At 42.0% G+C, this 20,238-nt stretch overlaps 1 protein-coding gene across 5 annotated transcripts in view; it reads right to left on the bottom strand.

The window, feature by feature from the left end:
- LOC148416449 (capping protein, Arp2/3 and myosin-I linker protein 3-like) overlaps nt 1-20,238 on the bottom strand; it is a 39,037-nt gene that overhangs the window by 5,544 nt on the left and 13,255 nt on the right. The window contains exons 16-42 of one of the 5 annotated variants that reach the window (XR_015867023.1): nt 19,925-20,029; nt 19,709-19,778; nt 18,941-19,022; nt 18,728-18,824; nt 18,445-18,499; nt 17,263-17,435; nt 17,074-17,142; nt 15,979-16,072; nt 15,791-15,889; nt 14,778-14,897; nt 14,569-14,682; nt 13,652-13,827; nt 12,702-12,789; nt 12,507-12,626; nt 11,836-11,902; nt 11,193-11,380; nt 9,896-9,975; nt 8,549-8,716; nt 7,819-7,999; nt 6,660-7,293; nt 5,877-5,977; nt 5,677-5,803; nt 4,695-4,766; nt 4,476-4,583; nt 3,008-3,288; nt 2,739-2,817; nt 472-573 (exon numbers count right to left, since the gene is read on the bottom strand). Coding sequence is in view for 2 of the 5 variants with exons in the window: in XM_088426145.1 (XP_088282271.1) it covers nt 3,248-3,288; nt 4,476-4,583; nt 4,695-4,766; nt 5,677-5,803; nt 5,877-5,977; nt 6,660-7,293; nt 7,819-7,999; nt 8,549-8,716; nt 9,896-9,975; nt 11,193-11,380; nt 11,836-11,902; nt 12,507-12,626; nt 12,702-12,789; nt 13,652-13,827; nt 14,569-14,682; nt 14,778-14,897; nt 15,791-15,889; nt 15,979-16,072; nt 17,074-17,142; nt 17,263-17,435; nt 18,445-18,499; nt 18,728-18,824; nt 18,941-19,022; nt 19,709-19,778; nt 19,925-20,029 (3,229 nt within the window). In the remaining 3 variants the exon portion in view is untranslated. Of the gene's footprint in view, nt 1-471; nt 574-2,263; nt 2,818-2,904; nt 3,289-4,475; nt 4,584-4,694; nt 4,767-5,676; nt 5,804-5,876; nt 5,978-6,659; nt 7,294-7,818; nt 8,000-8,548; nt 8,717-9,895; nt 9,976-11,192; nt 11,381-11,835; nt 11,903-12,506; nt 12,627-12,701; nt 12,790-13,651; nt 13,828-14,568; nt 14,683-14,777; nt 14,898-15,790; nt 15,890-15,978; nt 16,073-17,073; nt 17,143-17,262; nt 17,436-18,444; nt 18,500-18,727; nt 18,825-18,940; nt 19,023-19,708; nt 19,779-19,924; nt 20,030-20,238 lie in introns of those variants that run through there. The other 4 variants (XR_015867024.1, XR_015867025.1, XM_088426145.1 and 1 more) reach the window with 4 other exon arrangements.

Below are 20,238 nucleotides of genomic sequence, written 5' to 3'. Positions count from 1 at the left end.
ATACTGTACACACACACACACATATATATACACATACAGTATTATACAGATACACATGCATATACTGTATTTGGAATGAATCGTTTTGTTAAACAAAAAAAAATAATTAAAATTTGATTTTTTTGAAAAATGGTCAATCCGGTCAATTAATGTAACGAGTTCATCGGTGTTCATCCTCTACCCACACATCCAGCTTCCTTCTCTCATGTTGCCTGGCAACCGCTGAAGAAGGATGATGAGAAAGAGGAAGATGGTCATCCAAAAAAAAAAAAAAGAAAGGAAAAGTGAAAGAGGAAGCGTGCGACAAACAGGGAGTGAGTTTAAAAGTTCACGCCACGGCTTTGCCCGTATTGCTGCGGCTCGTTTTGTAAACTTGTTGCTTTAAGTGCCAATAAAAGCGCTAACGTGAGCATCCATCCGCATTTGCCTGCCTCCAAAGCCAGGCTGTCAATTATAGAAAGAGAGCCTTACCTTTTATTTCATCAGCCGTACTGCTTGGACCAACAAAAATGAGCCTGAGCCATTACGGCGGATTTTGGGGAGTCTTGAATGATTTCGCCTGCTCGGAAAACACTTCGGGACAAAAATCGTACGTTAAACGTTCAAACAAAGCCTTAAAACGAAAACCTCATTTAAAACCTTCAATTGAAAATCTTATTGTCTAGAAACCCTAAACCTTATTTGAAACCCTGATTTAAGAACCCTCTTGTCTTGAAACGCCAACCCCAATCTTGGCTTTATTCCGTAACCTTGGCTTGAATTCTTAACTGTGAAATCCAGCCCTAATTTGAAGCCCTAGAAAGTCATTTGAAACTCCCCACTCTATTAGAAAACCTTAACCTAGTTTGAAACCCTAACTTGAAAACTCAGATTTGTCTTAAAACCCTAACAGAGTTTGAAACTCCAACTTGAAAACCTTCCCCTGCTTTGAAATACTCCCTGAAAATCATTCGTTTTCAAATTTTCAATTCCAACCCTGGCTTGAAGCCTTACTTTTTTTTACTACGCTATCGCGCAGTAAAGGATCCAATTAGAGTTGGGTGTGGACACACCGAAATAACCGGACGTGTAGTAAAACGTCAAATTAAAACTTGAGTTTCAACTACGGATGCGTGTGTGTGTGTGTGAGTGTGTGTGTGTGTGTGCGCGCGCGTGCGCTCAGGCTTGTTTCTGGCTCATTATAGCAGAAATGTAGAGAAGGTCAGGGCAACGGTTGCTACGGGCAACCTGGAAGGCTGCAGTTGTGTATGAATATGCGCGTGTGTGCGTCCAGCGCCCGCCTCTGCCCATTCGCAGCCATCGCTCGCCCCCTGCTGTTCCATATTCTCCGGCTTGTGGCGGGAAAGCTGTCGCCATGCCAACAGAGGAAGGGCGGCGGACGATGTGGGAGGGGTGACATTATTTCCGAGGCGTATAAATAGCATCCGCCCGTGATGGCGAAAATCAAAGCGGCCGCGCTTTACGCAGAACCAGCTTGCGAGCAGCCATTAGAGACTCCAAATGGACCTTTGCTTACTAATGACAGATAATTGGGCGTTTTGCACTTGAATGTGGCAAAGACCTGAGGAAATAGCGCAAGCAGATGCTGGCTCCTGCACCGTATGAAGCCGTGAATCTTCCAAAAAACATGCCCGTACTTAACTAAAATCAACAAAAATAACAAAACTGAATGGAAGGTAAGTAAATGTTAATCAACAATTCAAAATACATATAGTTTCAAGGATAGTTGTAAGATGAAGTAACACTTGGTATTTTTTTGCAAAGGATAAAAAATATTTGCCTGTGATCATTGTTATATTGTCTGTCTACATGTGCTGCTCCACCGTTTGCTATGTGTATGCTCTCCATGCTATTCTTCAGCCCATCTAAGTTGTTTTGTATTGTTTGTTAGCCTTAAAGGGACAATGTGTAAGATTTAGCCTGTTTTTCACGACCGACTGCATTTACCATTGTCCGTAGCTATAACAGACATGGCAGCCTCCGGAGGGGTGCCACCCCCCAGGTAATATCATTTCATGATAACTTGACTAGGATTATATTTAAAACATACTGTTGGACGTTAAAAACACATTCTTTTGCAATGTTTACAAATTTACTATCAATCATTTCTTTTTAATGAAATCTTACACATTGTCTCTTTATGCAAAACTATCAGTTCAATTAAATTTCATCACACACTAAATCTTTCGTTACCAGGAAGAGTTCCTTGTTCACTTGAGACTCAGCCTATTCATTTGTGTCCTGTTGTGTCCATTTTTTCTCAGAAAAACAGCAGATCTAATAGAATACCTTCTAAATGCATGTGACATCAGTGGAAAGGCCAGGATGTCCTCTACTGAGGACACGAGGACTTAGTAGGGAAGCACATATGCCTAAAAAAATGTAGCCTAAAAAAATGTCCAGTGTACAGCGGACACAAATAGGCTAATATTCAGGAGCTTCTCACAAGTAATAACGATAAAATGAAAAGTCAAATTACAGCGAGGTCAGAATGTCCTCTGCTGAGCACACAAGGACTTAGTAGGGTAGTTTCAATGTCTCATAATATAGAAACTATTAAAAAAAAAAAAAAAAAAAGTCCACTACAGTGGACACAATTGAACAGGCTGGGTCTCTTTATGGAGTAAACATAAAAATAGTTTTAAACAAAAACTCAAATCGCAGAGAAAGGAGTCATAAAAAAAGGTATCTTTTGAAAGGAATTTTGAAATGATGGATTTGATTTTGGGGAGTCTGACCTCAAGTCCAAGACGCTTGGTGGCAAGACATCAGTGTCACAAACGCTCCTCTGGTTGGAAGAATGACGAATGGACACAACTAATGAGCACAAAATAATAAATGAGTAAACAAAACAAAAATAAGCAATTCTAAAATAACAGAAAGAACAAAAACAGTCTGGCAAAATCAGATTATGCATTTTTATTCATACATTCATTCATACAGTGAATTTTATTTTGAAGGGGTGCTCATACAATATTGTTTTTCTCTCTATAAAATATAATATCACCTTTCAGATACAAATCCTCAAGTCACGTTCAAGGCAGTTAGCTGTGTCGACGGGCAATCCGCTTGTAGAAATCACATTCTAATAATATTACTAAAAAAAGAAAAAATGACAAGCCACGAGTCAGATGGGGGGGGGGGGGGGGGGGGGGGCGTCCTTCTCAAGAAGCAAACAGTTAAATGAGTGGAGCAGATGTGTGTGTCTGTGTGTGTGTGTGTGTGTGTTATCCACCCTGCTATGACATCACACCAGTTCGCTGTGGCCGGGCGCTGTGTTGAAGCTGTCTGTGAAGACAAACAAATAAGATGTTTTTATGTCGAATTTAATACGTGCAGTTTAATACATGATCATGAGATTTTTTTTTTTAGGATAAATAGTTTGTAGCATTCCAAAGACTGTGAATGAGTAACATTCATTTTGTGGTGTTGCATTCAGGACCCCTAAAATATGTAAATTTTCATCAGAATACACTTATTACTTAACTTATCACTACTAAAAAAAATTGTCTCATAAATGCCTCAATGATGATGAATGAGTTAACTTATTAACGATTAACTTATAACTTATTAACTATTTAAAAAATGGATCCTTGACGTCTAGAGCCATCAATGGCAATGAATGAGATCAAGTATGAGGGCTGGAATTCACCCTAATAGGCGGCTTCATCAAATTAAAATGTGCCTAATGTGGGCGGAGCTAAAGGTTTGACTCCACCCACACTGGGTCTAATTCTTTGTTGTTGTTTTTTGAGTCTATTCGTCGGTGTGTTAGCGTATGACATCATGCTTTATATTTCCTCACCAATTTATTGAATATCAAAAATTACGACCATGACTCTCAGCATGTCAGGGCGGAGCTAACTGTTCCGTTGGACCAAGGCGGTCCAAATAGTAAATTTGATTTTTGGGCAAACAGAGGTTCGGAGAGCCATGAAGACACGTCCAGCGTGTTCAGTGGACCCGAAGATGGAGGAGTCTGCATGGGGTCTGAGCGTGTAGGCCATTGGGTGCAAAAGATGTCATAAATATGGCTGGAACGGGTGTAGTACTATATGTCCCCAGCAGATGGCACACTCCTTGGATGCTTGAGGCTGGGGCAGTCATTTTTGATGTTCAATCAAGTATTTTAGAAGAAATAGGTGAGATGATACAAGACAGAGCTTAAGACATTTTTGAGAGTCCTGTTATGAGACATGTCTACACAATTTAAGGTTGATTGGTGAACTACTACTTAAGCGCTTCAAAACAAAATGGCTGACATCCTGTGCATGTTCAGCAATGTGCCCTTTACACTTTCCAAGTTCCACAGGCGTAAAAATATCACTTAATTTTCTGCCTGTTAAGGACCCACAAAGGCAACGAATGATTTTAACACCGGTACTACAAAACAGGACAAACCACACTGACGTTACATGCTTCTACACACACAAAACACATGCATACACACATAAATATAAAAAGCAGACAAATACCAGGCAAGTCCAGTGACTTATTTCTGTTTTGGGGCAGTCTAGGCTTTTTCTCTGGGGGTTTGCGATTTGGGGGCTTCTCAATGCTATTGGGGCTGTCCCTGTCCGTGCCTGAGTGGATCGAGGCCGCGGAGGAAACACGGAGCAACGTTAGCAAAGTACAAAATGATCTGCACATACGTTATGATGACGGATTGACTTGAACGCATCGTTTGGGGTTACCTGCGTCACATGACACGGCTTTTCGGTTCCTCTGGGGCTTGACGGGCGCCTGAGGCCGCAATCCTTCGTCACCTAAGAATGACAAATAGTTCCATTTATTACAGTTAAAAAAAAAAATACATTGAATACCTTGGTTGACAAGAGAAAAAAAAAGACTCGAGTTTACCGCTTTTTTTACATCTACACAAGCACAAAATGGTACATTGTGTATTATAATGTTCCCTCCATTACTGTGGCGATTATCTTCATAAAAATACCCGCGTTAACTGAAATCTGTGAAGTAGAAAGTGAAGGTTTTCTTTTTTTTTCTTTTGTTTCCTTTTTTCTTTTGTAAAAATAAAATATATACATAAAAAAATCTTTATAAAATAGGTTTTTGTCTGGCTCCTATTAGGTTACATTTCTTTTTAATTAATACTATATAATTGCTTTTTTTTTTTTTTTACTTTTCTGACTTAAAAGGGGAAATAATAGTTACATAAACCTGCAATAGGAAAGGTTATCATAAATATGGGCAATAGAGTGCAATATTTGGTTTGGGGAACCATCTAAAAGGCGTAGGAAGGACATTAAATATTTATGATTATCTTGAGTATTTGCATTAAAAAGAGAGGGCACAAGGCATTTCAATTTCACATCAAAAGCATTTCAATCAAAGGGTAAGCAATGAAAAAAAGACACCAGGGAGCTGAAATTTCACCCAGACGGCGACGACATATCAAAGTTCAACATGGCACCGCCACTTAGCAGGAGTGTGCCATCCCTTGGTGAAAAAAGGATATGGAAGAAGGCGACCCAAAAAAGGTCAAAATACCGCACAAGGGTTGTTGAATAAAACGACATAATGGACAGAGCTATCACCGCGCCTGTCAACTAGTTGTCTCGAGGCACTTTGAAGCGCCCGCGCAAAAATAACGACAGACTTGTCAAATCTAAGGCCGAAATTCCGGCAAAGGTTTCGCACAGTTTCATTTTCACTGACCTTGACTTGCGGCTCTGTCAGGCAGCCCGTGCGCATTTCTGCCAAACGGTGGGGGCAAAGGCGGCGGGGGCAAGCTCCTCTCCGGCGCCGGTTCTTTCATGAACGTCACGTAAGATGTCGTCTTTGGCTGTTTGACCCCGTGAGGGCGAGACGTAAATTTGCAGGCAAAGGAATTAAGTGCGAGAATAACTGACCGGCACCTTTTCAGGAATGGGCGGAGGTTGACATTCCAGATCTCTTCTTTTTTCCTGGCCTTTCTTATCCATCCTGACCGCATCCCTCTCGCCATCGTCATCCTCTTCTGCAGCAAGAGAGAAATAGCCGCTGTGGTATTATTTCTCGGGTTCGGACGAGGAAATTTCAATGCCTTTCAATGCTCTCTCTTGGATATGGATTGCCTTTGATGTAAAGAGCCAAGGATTGGACACATTACTGCACACAGTTTAAATATACGTTTTGGAGGTTTATTACTTTGATTACAATTATGATCTTTCCAGAATGATGAAGATTTTATTTTTCAGTCATACCACAAAGCCCTTGTTGTATTATTATTCAGTATTATTATGAATCAAATCATCTCTAGAATACGTTGTCATTTAATCATTGGATTGACATTTTCTTTTAATATTTTCAAATATCATCCCTTATAGAGTGGGTCCGTCACATCGGAAAATGGGAAAAAATGCTTTTTTTCAGAGCAAAAAGAAATGTTTGCATATTTCTTATTTTGATTCAACACAAAAGATAAACCTGCTTTCATAGGAGACGAATATATGGAGGTTTTGGGGTCTCTAAAAGATTCCTTGACTATCAAGAATAATTATCGATTAAGTTAAAAATGGATCGGTTGTCGGTTAATCGTCGGACCCCTGAGAATGCGTGTCCTCTCAAAACAAGGGCCGGTGAGTGAAACTGCAAGTAAGTGTGTGAACTGCAGGACAGCATCCTGGAAAAAATGGTTGAGATCCGTCACGTTTTCTCACCCGGCAGCGTATCCGAGCTCTCCAGCCGATGCCTTTGTCTGAGTTTGGACAGGTTGGGTTTGCTACTCTGTGGCGGGGGTTCGGGTTTTGCCACGCAGGAGACCGCCCGCCCGGGGAAGCCGCTCCTCCGCCCGTCCCCGCAAGCGTCAGGACTGACGCGTCTTTCCCCCTGCGCGTCCACTTCGGCGCTCACTTCCTGTTTGGGCGAGGGCGTCCTGTCCGAAGGGTACGGCGGCAATGGCCGTTGAGTGAAATGAAGCGCCTGGACTTGCCTTTCGCTTTTCCACACACTCCTGTCCGTCCACTGGGCGTCCGCTTGTACGTCCGTCTGCCTGCTTTCCGACCACGAGCGGTCTATCTGCCTAGCGCCGAGCCGCTGTCTTTCCATCTTCCGATCGATCTGCCACTGCGTGTGTCTCTCCGCCGTCCACTGTCTGTCCATTTGTCGATCCGGGTGCCTCTCCACGGTCCGGGTGTCTCCCTGCCTCTCGTCCGGGCGCGGCCTCTCTGCGGGCCCGCCGTCCATCCACGTGTCCTCGGCCCGCAGCACTTCGTTGGTCCTCCGCTTGTCGTCGGCCCAGTACTTGTCGGCCTCCATCGGCGGATGCTCGGGTAGCGCATCCTTTTCGGAACGCTGTTGAAAACATGTTAAAAGAGGAGCTAAATTGCTCCGGGGATTCATGTCGACCAGTCGCCTATTTTAGGATGCGGTTTTGACAGTGCGAAAAGAGGCTGTTTGTACGCCCTCCTGAGATCTAAAATTGCCTAGTCGCGTTCCTGCACCCATTAAGCATAAATATGGCTGTTAGATTTCCAAAATCAATGTTGGATTGGGGCACGCCTGGTTTTTCTTTCATTGAAATTCAAGAAATACAGTGCCATTCGGGCTTTGATTTCCCACAGAGGAAAAAAAAAAAATGACACAGATCTGACAGTCATCCGCATAGCAATGAAAGAAAGTATCTTTTAACAAAAAAAAATGCAAACAAAGGGTAGCAGATACAGTGAAAACAGCAGAGGACTCATAAGTGAGCCCCGTGGAACACCATATGACAGCAGAGCAGTGCAACCAAACCTAACAACAATTTCTGACAGCGAAATAGGTTAACTAAGGTTTTGTGTGGTAACATGCAAAACTTTGACTCGATTGCAATGGTACCTCAGTGGGGGAGTAAAAGGGATGTTTGCTTCCTCCTATCCCTGAATGCGGAATTCCCGGCATTGGTGGTGGCGGACTCAAAACCAAAGTATTCTTCCCATCGGGCCCATCTCCTGGGGACCCCGTCTTGGCAGCGGACCTTGGGGGCTGGAGGAGTGTGTACACATTCTCTGAGGCTGTCCTGAATACAGAACATAAAAGTATTACAGTTTTTTTCTTTTCAATGAATGCTTAAACTCTAAAAGCTACTCATGTAGCGTAATTTCTAAAAGTAGCGCAAAATCACAGTTCCCTATGCTAAAAGCAAAAGCATGTTTCTATCAAACATGTTTTTATGTCCCTGCAACCTTAAACAGGAAAAAAAAATGTATGGATGGGGTTGACTGTAGTCATTTGTTGGCACAGAAAGTACAACCTGCCGGCTGTCATCGACATCTGTGTCCTCACGCCTGTGCACACCGTAAGGCGCTTGGCATATTTAGCAAGATGAGGCGCATATTTGTTAGGGGATATTTGAGTGATTCACAGCCACCGAGCGTCCTCAAAAGGATCAGGAAGAAGCTTTTTAGGGCACTCAATGATTCGGAGCAGATGGTGTTTTGGGTGGCGTCATCTAAGATGTTAGTAGCTAAATGCTGGTAAAGATTCTTTGGGAATCCAGCATTGAGCAGATATGTGAGCCACTGACCAGGATTTTATATTAGGTAGACAAAGCATTTGGCACACAAACCCCGATGGCGCAACAGCAACAGCAACGGTGTGATCGCCGTAAAAGTCGGCGTCGGACTCCTGGTTGGATAGGGTCTGACTGCGGTTTCTGCGGAAACCGAAGATGGCGAGCACGTTCCTCCTCTTCTTCCTTCTCAGTGAGTGGGTGTTGTGGAGAGAGGAGAGTTGACTGGAGGAGGAGAAGAAGGTCAGACTTGGCGTGTCAAGACAAACTCGGCGTCGTCTGGCACAATCAGGCCACGCGTCCTCTATCAACTCTGTCGGGACCTCATTGGATTCAACACCCGCGTGTTTGCGTTTTCTTCTGCGGCTGCTTGTTGCTAAGCAACGCCTCTCCGTACACAGTGGTTTATCGCTAAATTCCTCTTGTTTTTGTTCCAATGCAGACTTTTTCAAAGACATATGCACATTTGCGGCAAATTTCTTCTAAACGGAGCGTTTAAAAAAAGAAATCTCAGAAATGCTGCTTGCGGGATCTGTGTAAGCCATTTTACTTCAAAAGATCTTTGACAAACACAAAGTGTTGATTTCAAGGAACAATAAAAAAAAAAACATTCTGAATCTGTACATCTTGTAGTGTGGAACATTTCTAAATCATGTATTGCAAGAAGCTCAATGTTCCTGCTTTTCTGCAAACTTAAACTCACTTCATTGAGGCGTTCGAGGACGTAAGGAGATCTAAGGATGTGACTATTGTATTTTCTATTGCAGCAGATTTCTTCACTGTAAAGTATTTAATTGACTACTGTCTCCAACTTCACTTGTACATTTAAGAAACCATTGACAAAGAAAATACAATTCTGTATGCATTTTATTTTCAGATACTCCTTTAACCGAGAATTAGCAACAAAAAAAAAAAAAAGTAGCAGGGATTGACTGTTTGGACGTTTAAATACGTCTTTGGGGTTGAAAGCGCTAAGTACTTAAGAGCAATATGCCATTGCCACACTGTATTTTTCAAAGACAATTTAATTGATGTATTCAAGGACCCTGGAACAAATGAGTTTTAATTTCAAGGACTAAAGTACATTTCACTGTGATTTCTATGCAATTTCCATCCTGGGAGAATTCTTCTAAAAAGTATTTCATCAGCTGATATCTCTAAAGGTCCCACTTCACTGGTGCGTTTAAGAACCCTCGGACGAATAAGATCATGATTCCGAAGGACTTGTGTACACTGAAGTCTGGCAGAGGTCTTCTAAATTAAGTATCAAACTATCTAACGTAACAAAATGGTTCAAAAAGACTCCTCAGTGGTGCATTCAAGGCACCTTGGACCAATGATACTGAAAAACCGTGCTCACAGAATTCTAAAAACAGTACTCAATAGAAAAAAGGAAGCACTTACCTATCTGGAAGGACTCTTTTAGTATAGAAATCTGGAAATCCATCATCCAACGGGCTTATTCCTCCATTTTCACTGCAATGCTGATCACACAGAACATAACACGGAAAATGTGTTTCAGGGTTACTTCACTTCCAGTAAATTCTATTTAAAAACGCAATCAAAAGAACGGATCGCCCTCTCCAGTTAGATGACGTAGCCGACTGCAGCCATCTAATCTGTATAGATTACCCCATGAGGAGAGAACGATCGTGGATGAGCGTTGAATAGTTGTGAGAAGTAACAATGAACACACATACTTCATTATTAGGGATAATCGATACTACCTTTTTCCAAACCCATACCGGTCCGACTAATAAATTTTTGAGTAATCATTGATAAAATGACTTCTTTGGTTTCATAAAACCTCTCACATGAGGGCGACCAAGTGCCAATACCTTGAAATCAGGCCTGCTGCTGGTATTTGTCCATACGTATTTATGCGGCTAAATAGATATTGCGCATCGTACAAAAACCTAACAAAATAAAGGCATATATTTTGCAAACGTTAGTATAAAACAATTTAGCTATAAGTTGTGTCATGTTCTGATTAATTAGCTCTTAATTTGAAAAGACACATGTACTGCTCCTGTCAATGACAATAAATTTGATACCCGATACCTGCAGAAACATTAAAATTTCATACCCCCTGAATTGTCTTCAAGTACACTTATTTAAGAACCGCTGACGTAGAGTATTTGCTCTATATAGACGCTCATTTTCGTTCAAACATTTGACTTAAAAACATTCAGAGGAACAGAGTTACCTGTAAGTCAAATTTTGTATTTATTATATTTTCCGTAATAACAATGCAAAAAAAAAAAAACAAACAAAAGCTCTTTTGTGCTACCACTAAACAGAGAGTAAAATAAATACATTTAGCGGGCACTCACTAACAGGAATAAGCCAGAAGTGTGATGATATACTATACACGAGGAGAATGTCAATCATCTCAATTTTCGTTAAGCAGGAAAGCTCCTGAGAGGCCAGTCATTGCTTCAAAATAAACCGTACCATAGCAACAAGTGTATGCCGCAAAATCTTGCTATGCTTTTATTTTGAAGTTCCCCCGGAAGCACGATATCGTGACAACGGTCATCTTAATAATCCTTTCCTGCCAGAGCAGCTCTCGCCTGCATGTCTTTATATTGTCTCGATATCTAAATTTCAAACAGAATGAGAGATACTTTGCTTCTTAAAAAATCCTCCAAATGGGCGGATTAAAAGAGGAAATCGATAGTTGGAGCGCTAGGCCCCTCACCATCTCGGCTGGAAGGTATCCTCCTTTGTGCTTGCGCGGAGGTCTCGGACGGACCCTGGTCACGTGGTGGAGGGGCAGACCCTGCGTGGGCAACTCGGAAAGACCCTCCCAGGAGGCCGAGCGGGACAAAGGTGTGGAGTAAGATGGGACGGAGGGGGGCGGCGAGGAGCTGGAGTCGTCACAGAGACCTGAGGGCCAAGATCAGCGGGTAATTGCGGGGGTCACAATCACATCTACCAACAATAAACCTAAATTGCATGTTTTTCAATAGTGGCAATCGAAGCAAGCGCGGGGAGAGCTATCAAACGCCGCACAGGAGAACCAGCGATCGAACCCGTGACCTCTGACTGTGAGGCAATCCATTAGCACGCCATGCTGCCGGTAACAGTTAACGAGCATATTTCGTTGTTAATCTACCCTTTCATCAATCAAACATATTCCTTGAAATGTCCATTACTGCTTACCAGCAACCACTAAGAAGAAAAAAAAAACAAAAACAAGAAATCATCTTTCAGACGGCGATACCAGAGAAGGAAAAAATTGGCTCATCAGAAAGTACGCTAATGGAGCAATTTATGTCACTGCGGGGGGGGGGGGGTTCTGAGTTCTGACGGGAAAAGAGGCGGGCGGCGGCATTACTTACTCAGCCTGGTGGAGACGGGTCGGATTCGTCTCGTTCTCGAGCTGCGCTTCTTAATGGCTATTGTGTCCTGGAAGAGAGGAAGATATTGAAAGACTGCAGACTGAAAGAAACATGACGTCAAGACTAAAATCGATTCATCCGTTGATTATTATGATTAAAAAAATTATAATAATCTCAATCCCTTTAATCGAAAAAGGACATTTTAAATTGAGGGTGCATAAAACAAAGTAATTACACTTTGGGTTATAATATATATACACATATATATAAAACGTGTGTAAAAAATATGTAACTTAAAAATCGATGAGATTTTGTTAAATCGACGCACCTCGAGCTGCCACGGCAAAGAATGCAAACACAGCCAGAGGGTGCTATTATCAGTGAGCTTTAAAAAAAAAAAAAAAAAAAGCTTATAACTAGTCATGGGAAGATGAAGCCTCATGAGGCATCACTTGTGATGTTGTTTTAATCCTCTAGAGGGTGCTTTTGGTTTAAAGATAAAGTCTGGTGCAATAGAAGCGTATTACAGTTCAGTGCGTCTTCAGACCAAGAGTGCCATCTTGAGGTTAAAAAAAAAAAATACCCAAAGTGGTTCATGAGGCTGCGTTTCCACTTTTGGTTTCTAATTTTGTAGATCCCTATGGTTGTCCTCACAGCGTACCCTCACTTACTATACTGGTGCCGAGCTCCTCCTCAGTGATGTCCAAAGAATCTCTGTGTCTGTTGAACCTCCATCCGGTCCCGTCTTCGCACGATCCGTCCCAGCGTTTGAGATGAGACATCTGCCGGGTCTGGGACGGACGGTCCTCTTTATGAATGAACTTTTGACGACCCATGAACACAAACTTGGACAACGTTGTACGTACCAGCGTCTTGTGAGTTGCGTAGAGCTCCTGCAGGATTTGGTCCACGATGGAGTTGGTGAGATAGGCAACCACAGACAACTTGACTTCTCTGTGGGGAATAAAAAAGGAAAATCAGCACAATACACAACAGTACAAGACGTCACATTTAATTATTTATTTTATTGGCTGGAATAAAATACTAAAGCGATAAATCACTTAATGTAATCATGTACTTAAGTAATTGGTTACTTTGACGTAAATAATACATTGATTTATTTCAAGTAAACTAACATGATTACTTTGGGTACTAAAGTAATGCAGTTTTCAATTACTTTAGAGTTAATAACTTTAGCTACTAAATTATTAAAAGTAATTAGGTACCATAGTAATCAACTGCTTTGATGCTTGATTACAAAAGTAATCGATCAGTTTGTAATTGATTCAAACACTTTAGTTACTAATGTACTAAAGTATTGAAGTAATTAATTTCTTTACAGTTAGTAATTACTTTGACTACCACATTATTATACCATTGTATTCAATAGCTTTGGTGCTTAATTAAAAAATAAATAAATCAATTAGTTGAGTAGTTGATTGCCTCAAGTAATCCGTTGCTTTAGTATTTAACTATCCAAAGACATTAAAAAAGAGTACTCAATTGCTTAAGTTACTAAAATGCCAAAGTCAATTAAGGATTTACTAGTAAATAGAGCCCAACAAATATGGATTTTTTTTTGGCCGATTTTTGGCAGGAAAAAAAAAAGATTACCAATTGATAGGACGATTAATTTAAAGATACAAAGTAATGGTACGGATTGATGTGTAATAAATATTGACATTGGTGGTACATGTACACAACTGCAGTAATTCATAATTAGATTACATAATGGTAAAATGTTAAAATAATCATCAATAGGAAGTCTTCATTTTAGGAAAGTGTAAAATTAGATACTTCTCTTCCGAAGACTTACTCCAAGGCTCGGTGGACGTCCTGCGCTGCTCGTTCCATCAAGGCGGTGCGGATGGCGGCACGAGGTACGGACACGCGGTCCGAGACGGACGAGAGCGGCGGAGTCAGCCGCTCCGCCGCGGTGGACGAAAGGGGGCAGAGCTCACGGCAGAGAGACACCATGGAGTCCACAATCACCTGCGCAGGAGCGGCCTCTCGTCATCGAACGAAGTGACAAGGACAGTTAAAATGGATATTTGACGTCTATGGCCGTCGATGGCAGTGAAGTGATATGGCAGAGAAAAAAATGTGTTTCGTCGAACGCACTTGAAGCAATTGTTCATCTTTTCCCTCAGGACACAGCTGGAGTTCATTTTGCTACAAATACTCAAAAGTTGCGCATCATCATGTTCCACCGAGTTTATGATTGCGTATATATGCCAAAAGACAACGACGAATAAACGAGTCGAATGGAATACCTTTCCGCGTTCTCTTAACGGCGCACCTCTTTATTGAATCAGCTGGAGACATCATAACCTCAGTTTTAGGAATATTCCTGTGTGTGAACGAGGTTGGACTCGGGCGTCGGTTCGGCCTGCTCGCTTCTTTTATTGAAAATAATGCTGTAACAACCTCAGCTAACATCCGTTAGCTGCAAAAAGCACTGGCTACTAACAGCCAAATGACGTCCGCTCTTTAGCGCCTCTCGTTACGGTAATTATCATAAGTACGAATACGGCCGAAAAAAAATGCACATCTGTGCGTGAAATCTCGGCTCATGTGGCTAACAGATAAATATTTTTGAAACGGAGTCGAAAACAAAACAAAGGCACCCATACTTTTGGCCTACGTTTTTCGGGGGGAAAAAAAGTGTGTCTATTTGGGGAATTACGGTAATCCCAAATCCATTCCTCGGGACATATCGAAACAAAAAGCTACCTGAAGCTCCTTGTCGGCGGCCTTAGCAAGCTCGCCGGCCAGCGAGTCCAAACGCTGGCGCACCGGCCCGTCCACGGACAGCACGTGTGCCAGCTCGCACAGAGATGGGTACAGCTTGGAGCGCGCAAAGACAAAACACGCTGTCAGCTTTCTTTTGTTGTTTTTGCCGCACACGCGACAAGTCGCTCGGCGAACTTCACAAGGCTCACCGCACGGGAGTTCCTGGCCTCTTTTAGCACTTGTTTGGCTGCTTGAATGTCATCCGCCTCTCCCACACCTCGCAGCAGGCACACCTGCTGCTGAACGCGAGCGCATAGACGTTCCATCACCTTGGAAACGGAAGAAAAAAGACAGACACGAGCTAAGTCTTGACATTTTTTCTCAAATTTGTGCTGTATTATTTTTGTTTCGTTCATAGGCATCAAAACGTATTGCTTTAACGTTTGCGTATTTCCCAGCTGTAATTTTTGGTCGCTTTTTATTAGATTTTTTGAATCATTGTTTATTAATTGTCTCATTTGACATTTGTTTGTTAATGTTAATGTTTTTGTCAATGTCAGAATTGTGTGAGATTGTTGTCAGGTTTTGTTGTATCATCTTGGTCTCGTCAGACCACGGGCATGTTTTTTGCCAAATACCTTGTCAGATTTTTATGGAACTATTATTTATTCTTTCTTTGTGTTTCTGTCAGATTTATTTTCGTGATCGATGTCAGTTATTTCCCAGCCATTTGTAATTCTTGGCAGATTTTTAACTTTTTTTTTTAGAATCATTATTTTGTCATCTATTTTTACATTTGTTTTTATGTTTGTGTTTTGTTATGATTTTGTAGTGCGCAGATTTCAGGTTTTTATCCTATTTTTTAGTTCCTCTCGTGCTCATCAGACTGTCATCAGACAGTGTTTTTTAGCATGATTACAACTTTTTCAGCTTTCTTAACTTAATATTTATTCTTTTGATCATGTTTCTGTTTTTGTCATTTATGTCAATTTCTTGTAAGTTTTTTTCAGAATTTTGGTGGCTTTATAGTGAATATTTGTCACATATTGGTCACTTTTGTATGTTTTTGTCAGATTTTTCCTTTTCGTTCCACTCAATGTTCATTGGGTTATCGTCGGATTTGTTTTTTTTTTTATTTGCGAAGCGGGAATTGTTCTTTCATCAAATGAATGCTGTGAAAAGTAGTTCATTGCAGCATTTTCAAGGCCAACACAAGCGGTACCTGCTCCGCGGTGCTGGTGACGAGACCTTGATGCAGCCGAAGGGCCTGACGTTGGGAGAAGCGCTGAGTCTGGTTGTTTCTCACAAGAGCCCGCTGGATCTATGCAAGGACTCAGGAATTAGGCACTCATGTACAACCCTCAAATAGAGAAAAAAAAAAAAAAAATCAATAAATCACATCGCACTAACCTTAGTTAGCGCCTGCTCCGTCCTCTCTGGGGCACCGCGATACGCCTGACTGATGTCGCTCAGAGGGAGAGGCATGTACTGCAGGGTAAAATTACTAAAGGCCAGGAGAGAAAATGTGGAAAGCGGTTGAATCGGCCACACGCGGCAAGCGCTTATCCACGGCTTCCTCCGTATTTGAGGGTTAGTTAAGTTCAATATCCCCACCGGGCAAGCCCATCCCATAATATCACCGCGGTGCGAGAGAGTGAGCATACCCTCTTCAAGAATGTCCCGCTTGGCCTGGAGCAATGGCTGAACATTTTAAGATAGCAACACGGAGAGCATCAATTTGCCAAGCCTGCGTTGCCAATTTCAACTTGGGTTGCATTTGCACCGCAGGTCTTATTGGACAAATGATATCTGATCGTGTATGTAACTACATATAAAAATGCGGGTAAACAACTACTTGCTCCTTTTCACTACGTACTGGTCTATTTCTGCATTCTGTGACACGGACAAACTAGTAACGGCAATTTTGTGTAACGTTGCCATATTTTGATCATCGTTTTACTACTTTTGTGGAGCTATTTTTTTTTCAGCTTTATCCCAGGGACCTGAAGCGTGGGTTTTTATTAAACAAAGAAAATTTACACTGTGTCTTGCAGCAAACTGTCATTTTTTTATCCAGGAACAAAGGCGGATTGTCAAAAATATTAATAATAATAATGATAATAAAGAGATTATCTATATGTAAGATTATAGCTGTTCGAATAATAGGTAACGGCTACTTTTTTCCCTCCTCCCTAAAATTTTGATGAAAAGAGCACGAAGATTCCTGTCTTTGGTTTCTAAAATAATAAAATAAAGGCAATCATGAACTGGCATTCCGAATCTAGGGCTTGATTTTCTGTTTTGCAAGACGCAGTTGAAAAGCGGTTCGAAATTTGCTTTGCAAACTGTCGTAGGAAATCACTTATTTTGAGCCTTAAGATGGTTTTCATTGGAGTCATAGTTGCACTTATATTGCAATTGAGTGATTTTGACAGCACGTGACATAGATTCAACCATCCAAACGCAATCAATAAAACCACATTCAATTGATTCTTGGACTCTTACTGTTCGAGCGCTCTGGCCACATCAAGAAATCCCGCTGCAGAAGTGTTGTTCCGATCCCATGTCACGCTCCTGGAATGAACATGCACGCGGTCAACACTTGCCCTCGAATCATCCACTTTTCCCACCCGGTCCAACCGCCGCCTGTAACCTCATCCCCCGCCCCCCTCTGAATGGATTTCGCATCATTACCGGAGCGTGGTGTTGATCTGCAGGGCTTTGCTCAGCATCTTGGCGCCGATGTCATCCATGTTGTTTCCGCTCAGGTCCACTTTCCTCAAGCAGGTGTTGCTCCCCAGGGCGTTGACCAGCACCGTACCCCGGGAACGGAGGCGGGAGTCGCTCAGCGACAAGCTCTGCAGAGCCTGGGGAGGAACCGGGAGTGTGTTTCGGTGATACACTGTATGTATGAATTATTGAGGAAAAATGTGTGTAGAGTGATATAGAGCAAACATGGAGACAGCAATAATTCATGTTACAGAGAAAAATGATTTGAACAGATTTTTTTCCTCTTTCTCTCAGTACTTCCACAAAGGAAGTTATACGTCCACTTAAATGGAAGGTTAGTAGATAAAATAAGTCATTCGTGTTAATGTTCAATGCGGTTAGTGTTCAATGAGTGTTTGAGCGAGTGTGGGGCTGAAAAAAACTTTTTAACCATCATATCTGAACAAACTAGGGAATTTTTCAGCACGTGAAGGATATTGAAAAAAATATGCACGAAATAATATATCCTAGAGGAGGCAAGGCAATGCCAGGGGGGGCATGGAAGGGAAATGGCTTTGTTTTTGCCATGTGAGGTGTAATTGCAATAAAATGAGGATTGGCATCTTTTTTCTAACACATCAGGCACTTTGATGCACTTGATTATTTTTTTCATTTTTAGACTAACCTGTGACCAGCATAAACAATGTAAAAAAGTTGTTAACAGTTGTTTAAAGTTGAGTTATATTGCTTTTTTCATTTGTTAATGTGAAAAAAGTAAGGTTTTAGGAATATTTATATAACTTGTATATGTAATAATCTTAATTTAGATTTGACAGAGTAAGCGGGGGGTGCAAAAGGTCTTCGTTTCCCAAGGGGGGGGCTTTGCAAAAAATAAATGAGACGCACTGCACTCGATGTACCAAAATTAATCAAAACCGATCTTTTTTTTGGGAGAATTGATGAAATAGGTTTGAGACCTAAAATCGCGTATGCTATAATCTTAAGGAGGGTCTAAATATGTCTGGTACTAAAATTAAGTGAGTTAAGTGCGATTTTAAGACCCGCGTGAGGAGATATAAACGAGACACTCATAATTGGACGGTAAGCACTTGTTCTTTGAGCCCATGGATCTTAACGCTCTAATTCAAGTATCCTGTCCCGACTCACACATTCCTCTTCTTGTATGAGCTGCACCAACTTCTGCAGGACCTCATCCAGAACCCTGCGGATGTAAAGATGTGAAGACAGAGACCGAATGAGCCCAGGCTAATTATTGCAATTTTGCCGCAGCTGCATAGCGAGTGGGAAGCCGGCGGCGTATGAAAAGTGAAGCAGAGTCAACAAAGCTGTTAATTCCAGCTGACACATGCTGCGCTCACAATATTTTTTTTCGCTAGCGTACGCATACCGGAGACGCAAATAATCACGATAAAGGCGTGACGCAGATCACCTGTTTTTGATGTTGAAGTTCTTGCCGAGATGAAGGTGTTTTAGCGACGGGTGTCTGGAGAGGGCGGGTAGCACCGTGAGCAAGTCTGCATCCAAACCTGTCGTCGCGAGAACAGCTCAAAAGCCGCCCGGGGGGAAAACTCGGCAAAAGCGGGCGAGGTCAGAGGGAGGTCGGGAAGAACGGGGTAGGACATGTCACCCCGTGTCACCGTACCGTTGTCTGAGATGTCCAAAGTAGCGATGGAAGAGACTCTGGGGAAGAGCTCCTGGAGGACTGCAGCTCCCGCGCATCGAAGCTGGGGGACACGGGAACATGAGTGTTAAAAAAAATCATACATTTTATATATATACACTGGCGGTGGTACATCTACTTACAAAATGTATTAGTTCCATAAGTCATTTCGTAACGTGAATATTTCTTAAGTAAAGACTAATCCGTTCCAAGCCCAACAAAGGCTTGTAAACCCTTTAAATTAATAACATTAATTTTAGAAGTTGACAATATGAATGCAGCCCATTTGTTTGCCTTGAGATGTCATTGGTGGTGCGTGCAGAGAACTTTGTATGGGATGTTTTATTTGTACCTTTTTATTTAATATTTCCAGTGATTTAGGCATCATTTACTGTACAAGTCTGCAGAAGGAATAATATTATTTTCCTGTCATATTGAGAGTGTAAATACACTTAAGTTTAGTTTAAGGTCATGCGAATGCCAAAGGAACAAATACAAAAAAAAGGAAGCTGGAAGATGCCGAAATTTTCAAGAAATCGAAAGTAAGCTATACATGGGTAACTGCGATAACTCCTCTCAGGATCTTCTGTTGCGGCGTTTGCATCTTTTCTGATTGAAGCAAGAAGTGCTGCATTCAAGCGTAAAATCAGCTAGCACCGTTCTGATAAGCGGCACATTTTTGATTGCTCTATGAAGTTGGCGACTTAGTGAGGTGGTATTTGCTGATCGGTCCACGGGCCGCATACTCACCTCACAGCCACTAATGTCCAGATGAAGGTCGTTGATGTGCGGGTTGGAGGTCAAACCCATGAGGAGAGCCCTGTAGCGCCAAGAGAAAAAACTTGAATATATCTCTGAACATGAAATGGGTCCTTGCAATCAAATCTGCTTGTGAGTGAGCTCGAAATGTTCTCCAGCTCACCTGTGACCTTAATTAGGTAAGCATTATGGAAAATTGGGGAGTACCTGAGGACGTCTGGGGGTAGTTTCATGGCGGCCAGGCTGACATGCGTAAGGCTGAAGGCAGAGCTGAAGAACTGACGGAACAACGGCAGTGTGTCCTTCCCTTTTCTGTCGGGCACAAAAAAAGGAACGTAAAGTGGGAAACGAAATGGATGAGATGGAGATGAGAGCGGTCATACAGGCAAGAGTGGATGCTGTTGACGTCTCGAGCGCGGAGTACAGACATTGCGCGCGGAGGCATCCTCTGAGTGAGGGTCGAATGACGACTAACTAACCCCGCTTCAACAATGATACACAATGAGAGCCCTTAAACTGTA

This window comes from Hippichthys cyanospilos, chromosome 10 (genome assembly GCF_059441005.1).
Source record: "Hippichthys cyanospilos isolate Australia breed blue-spotted pipefish chromosome 10, RoL_Hcya_1.0, whole genome shotgun sequence".
Classification (NCBI taxonomy): domain Eukaryota; kingdom Metazoa; phylum Chordata; class Actinopteri; order Syngnathiformes; family Syngnathidae; genus Hippichthys; species Hippichthys cyanospilos.
The sequence above is the reverse complement of the archived record's forward strand: the minus strand, read 5'-3'. Positions and strand labels throughout refer to the sequence as shown.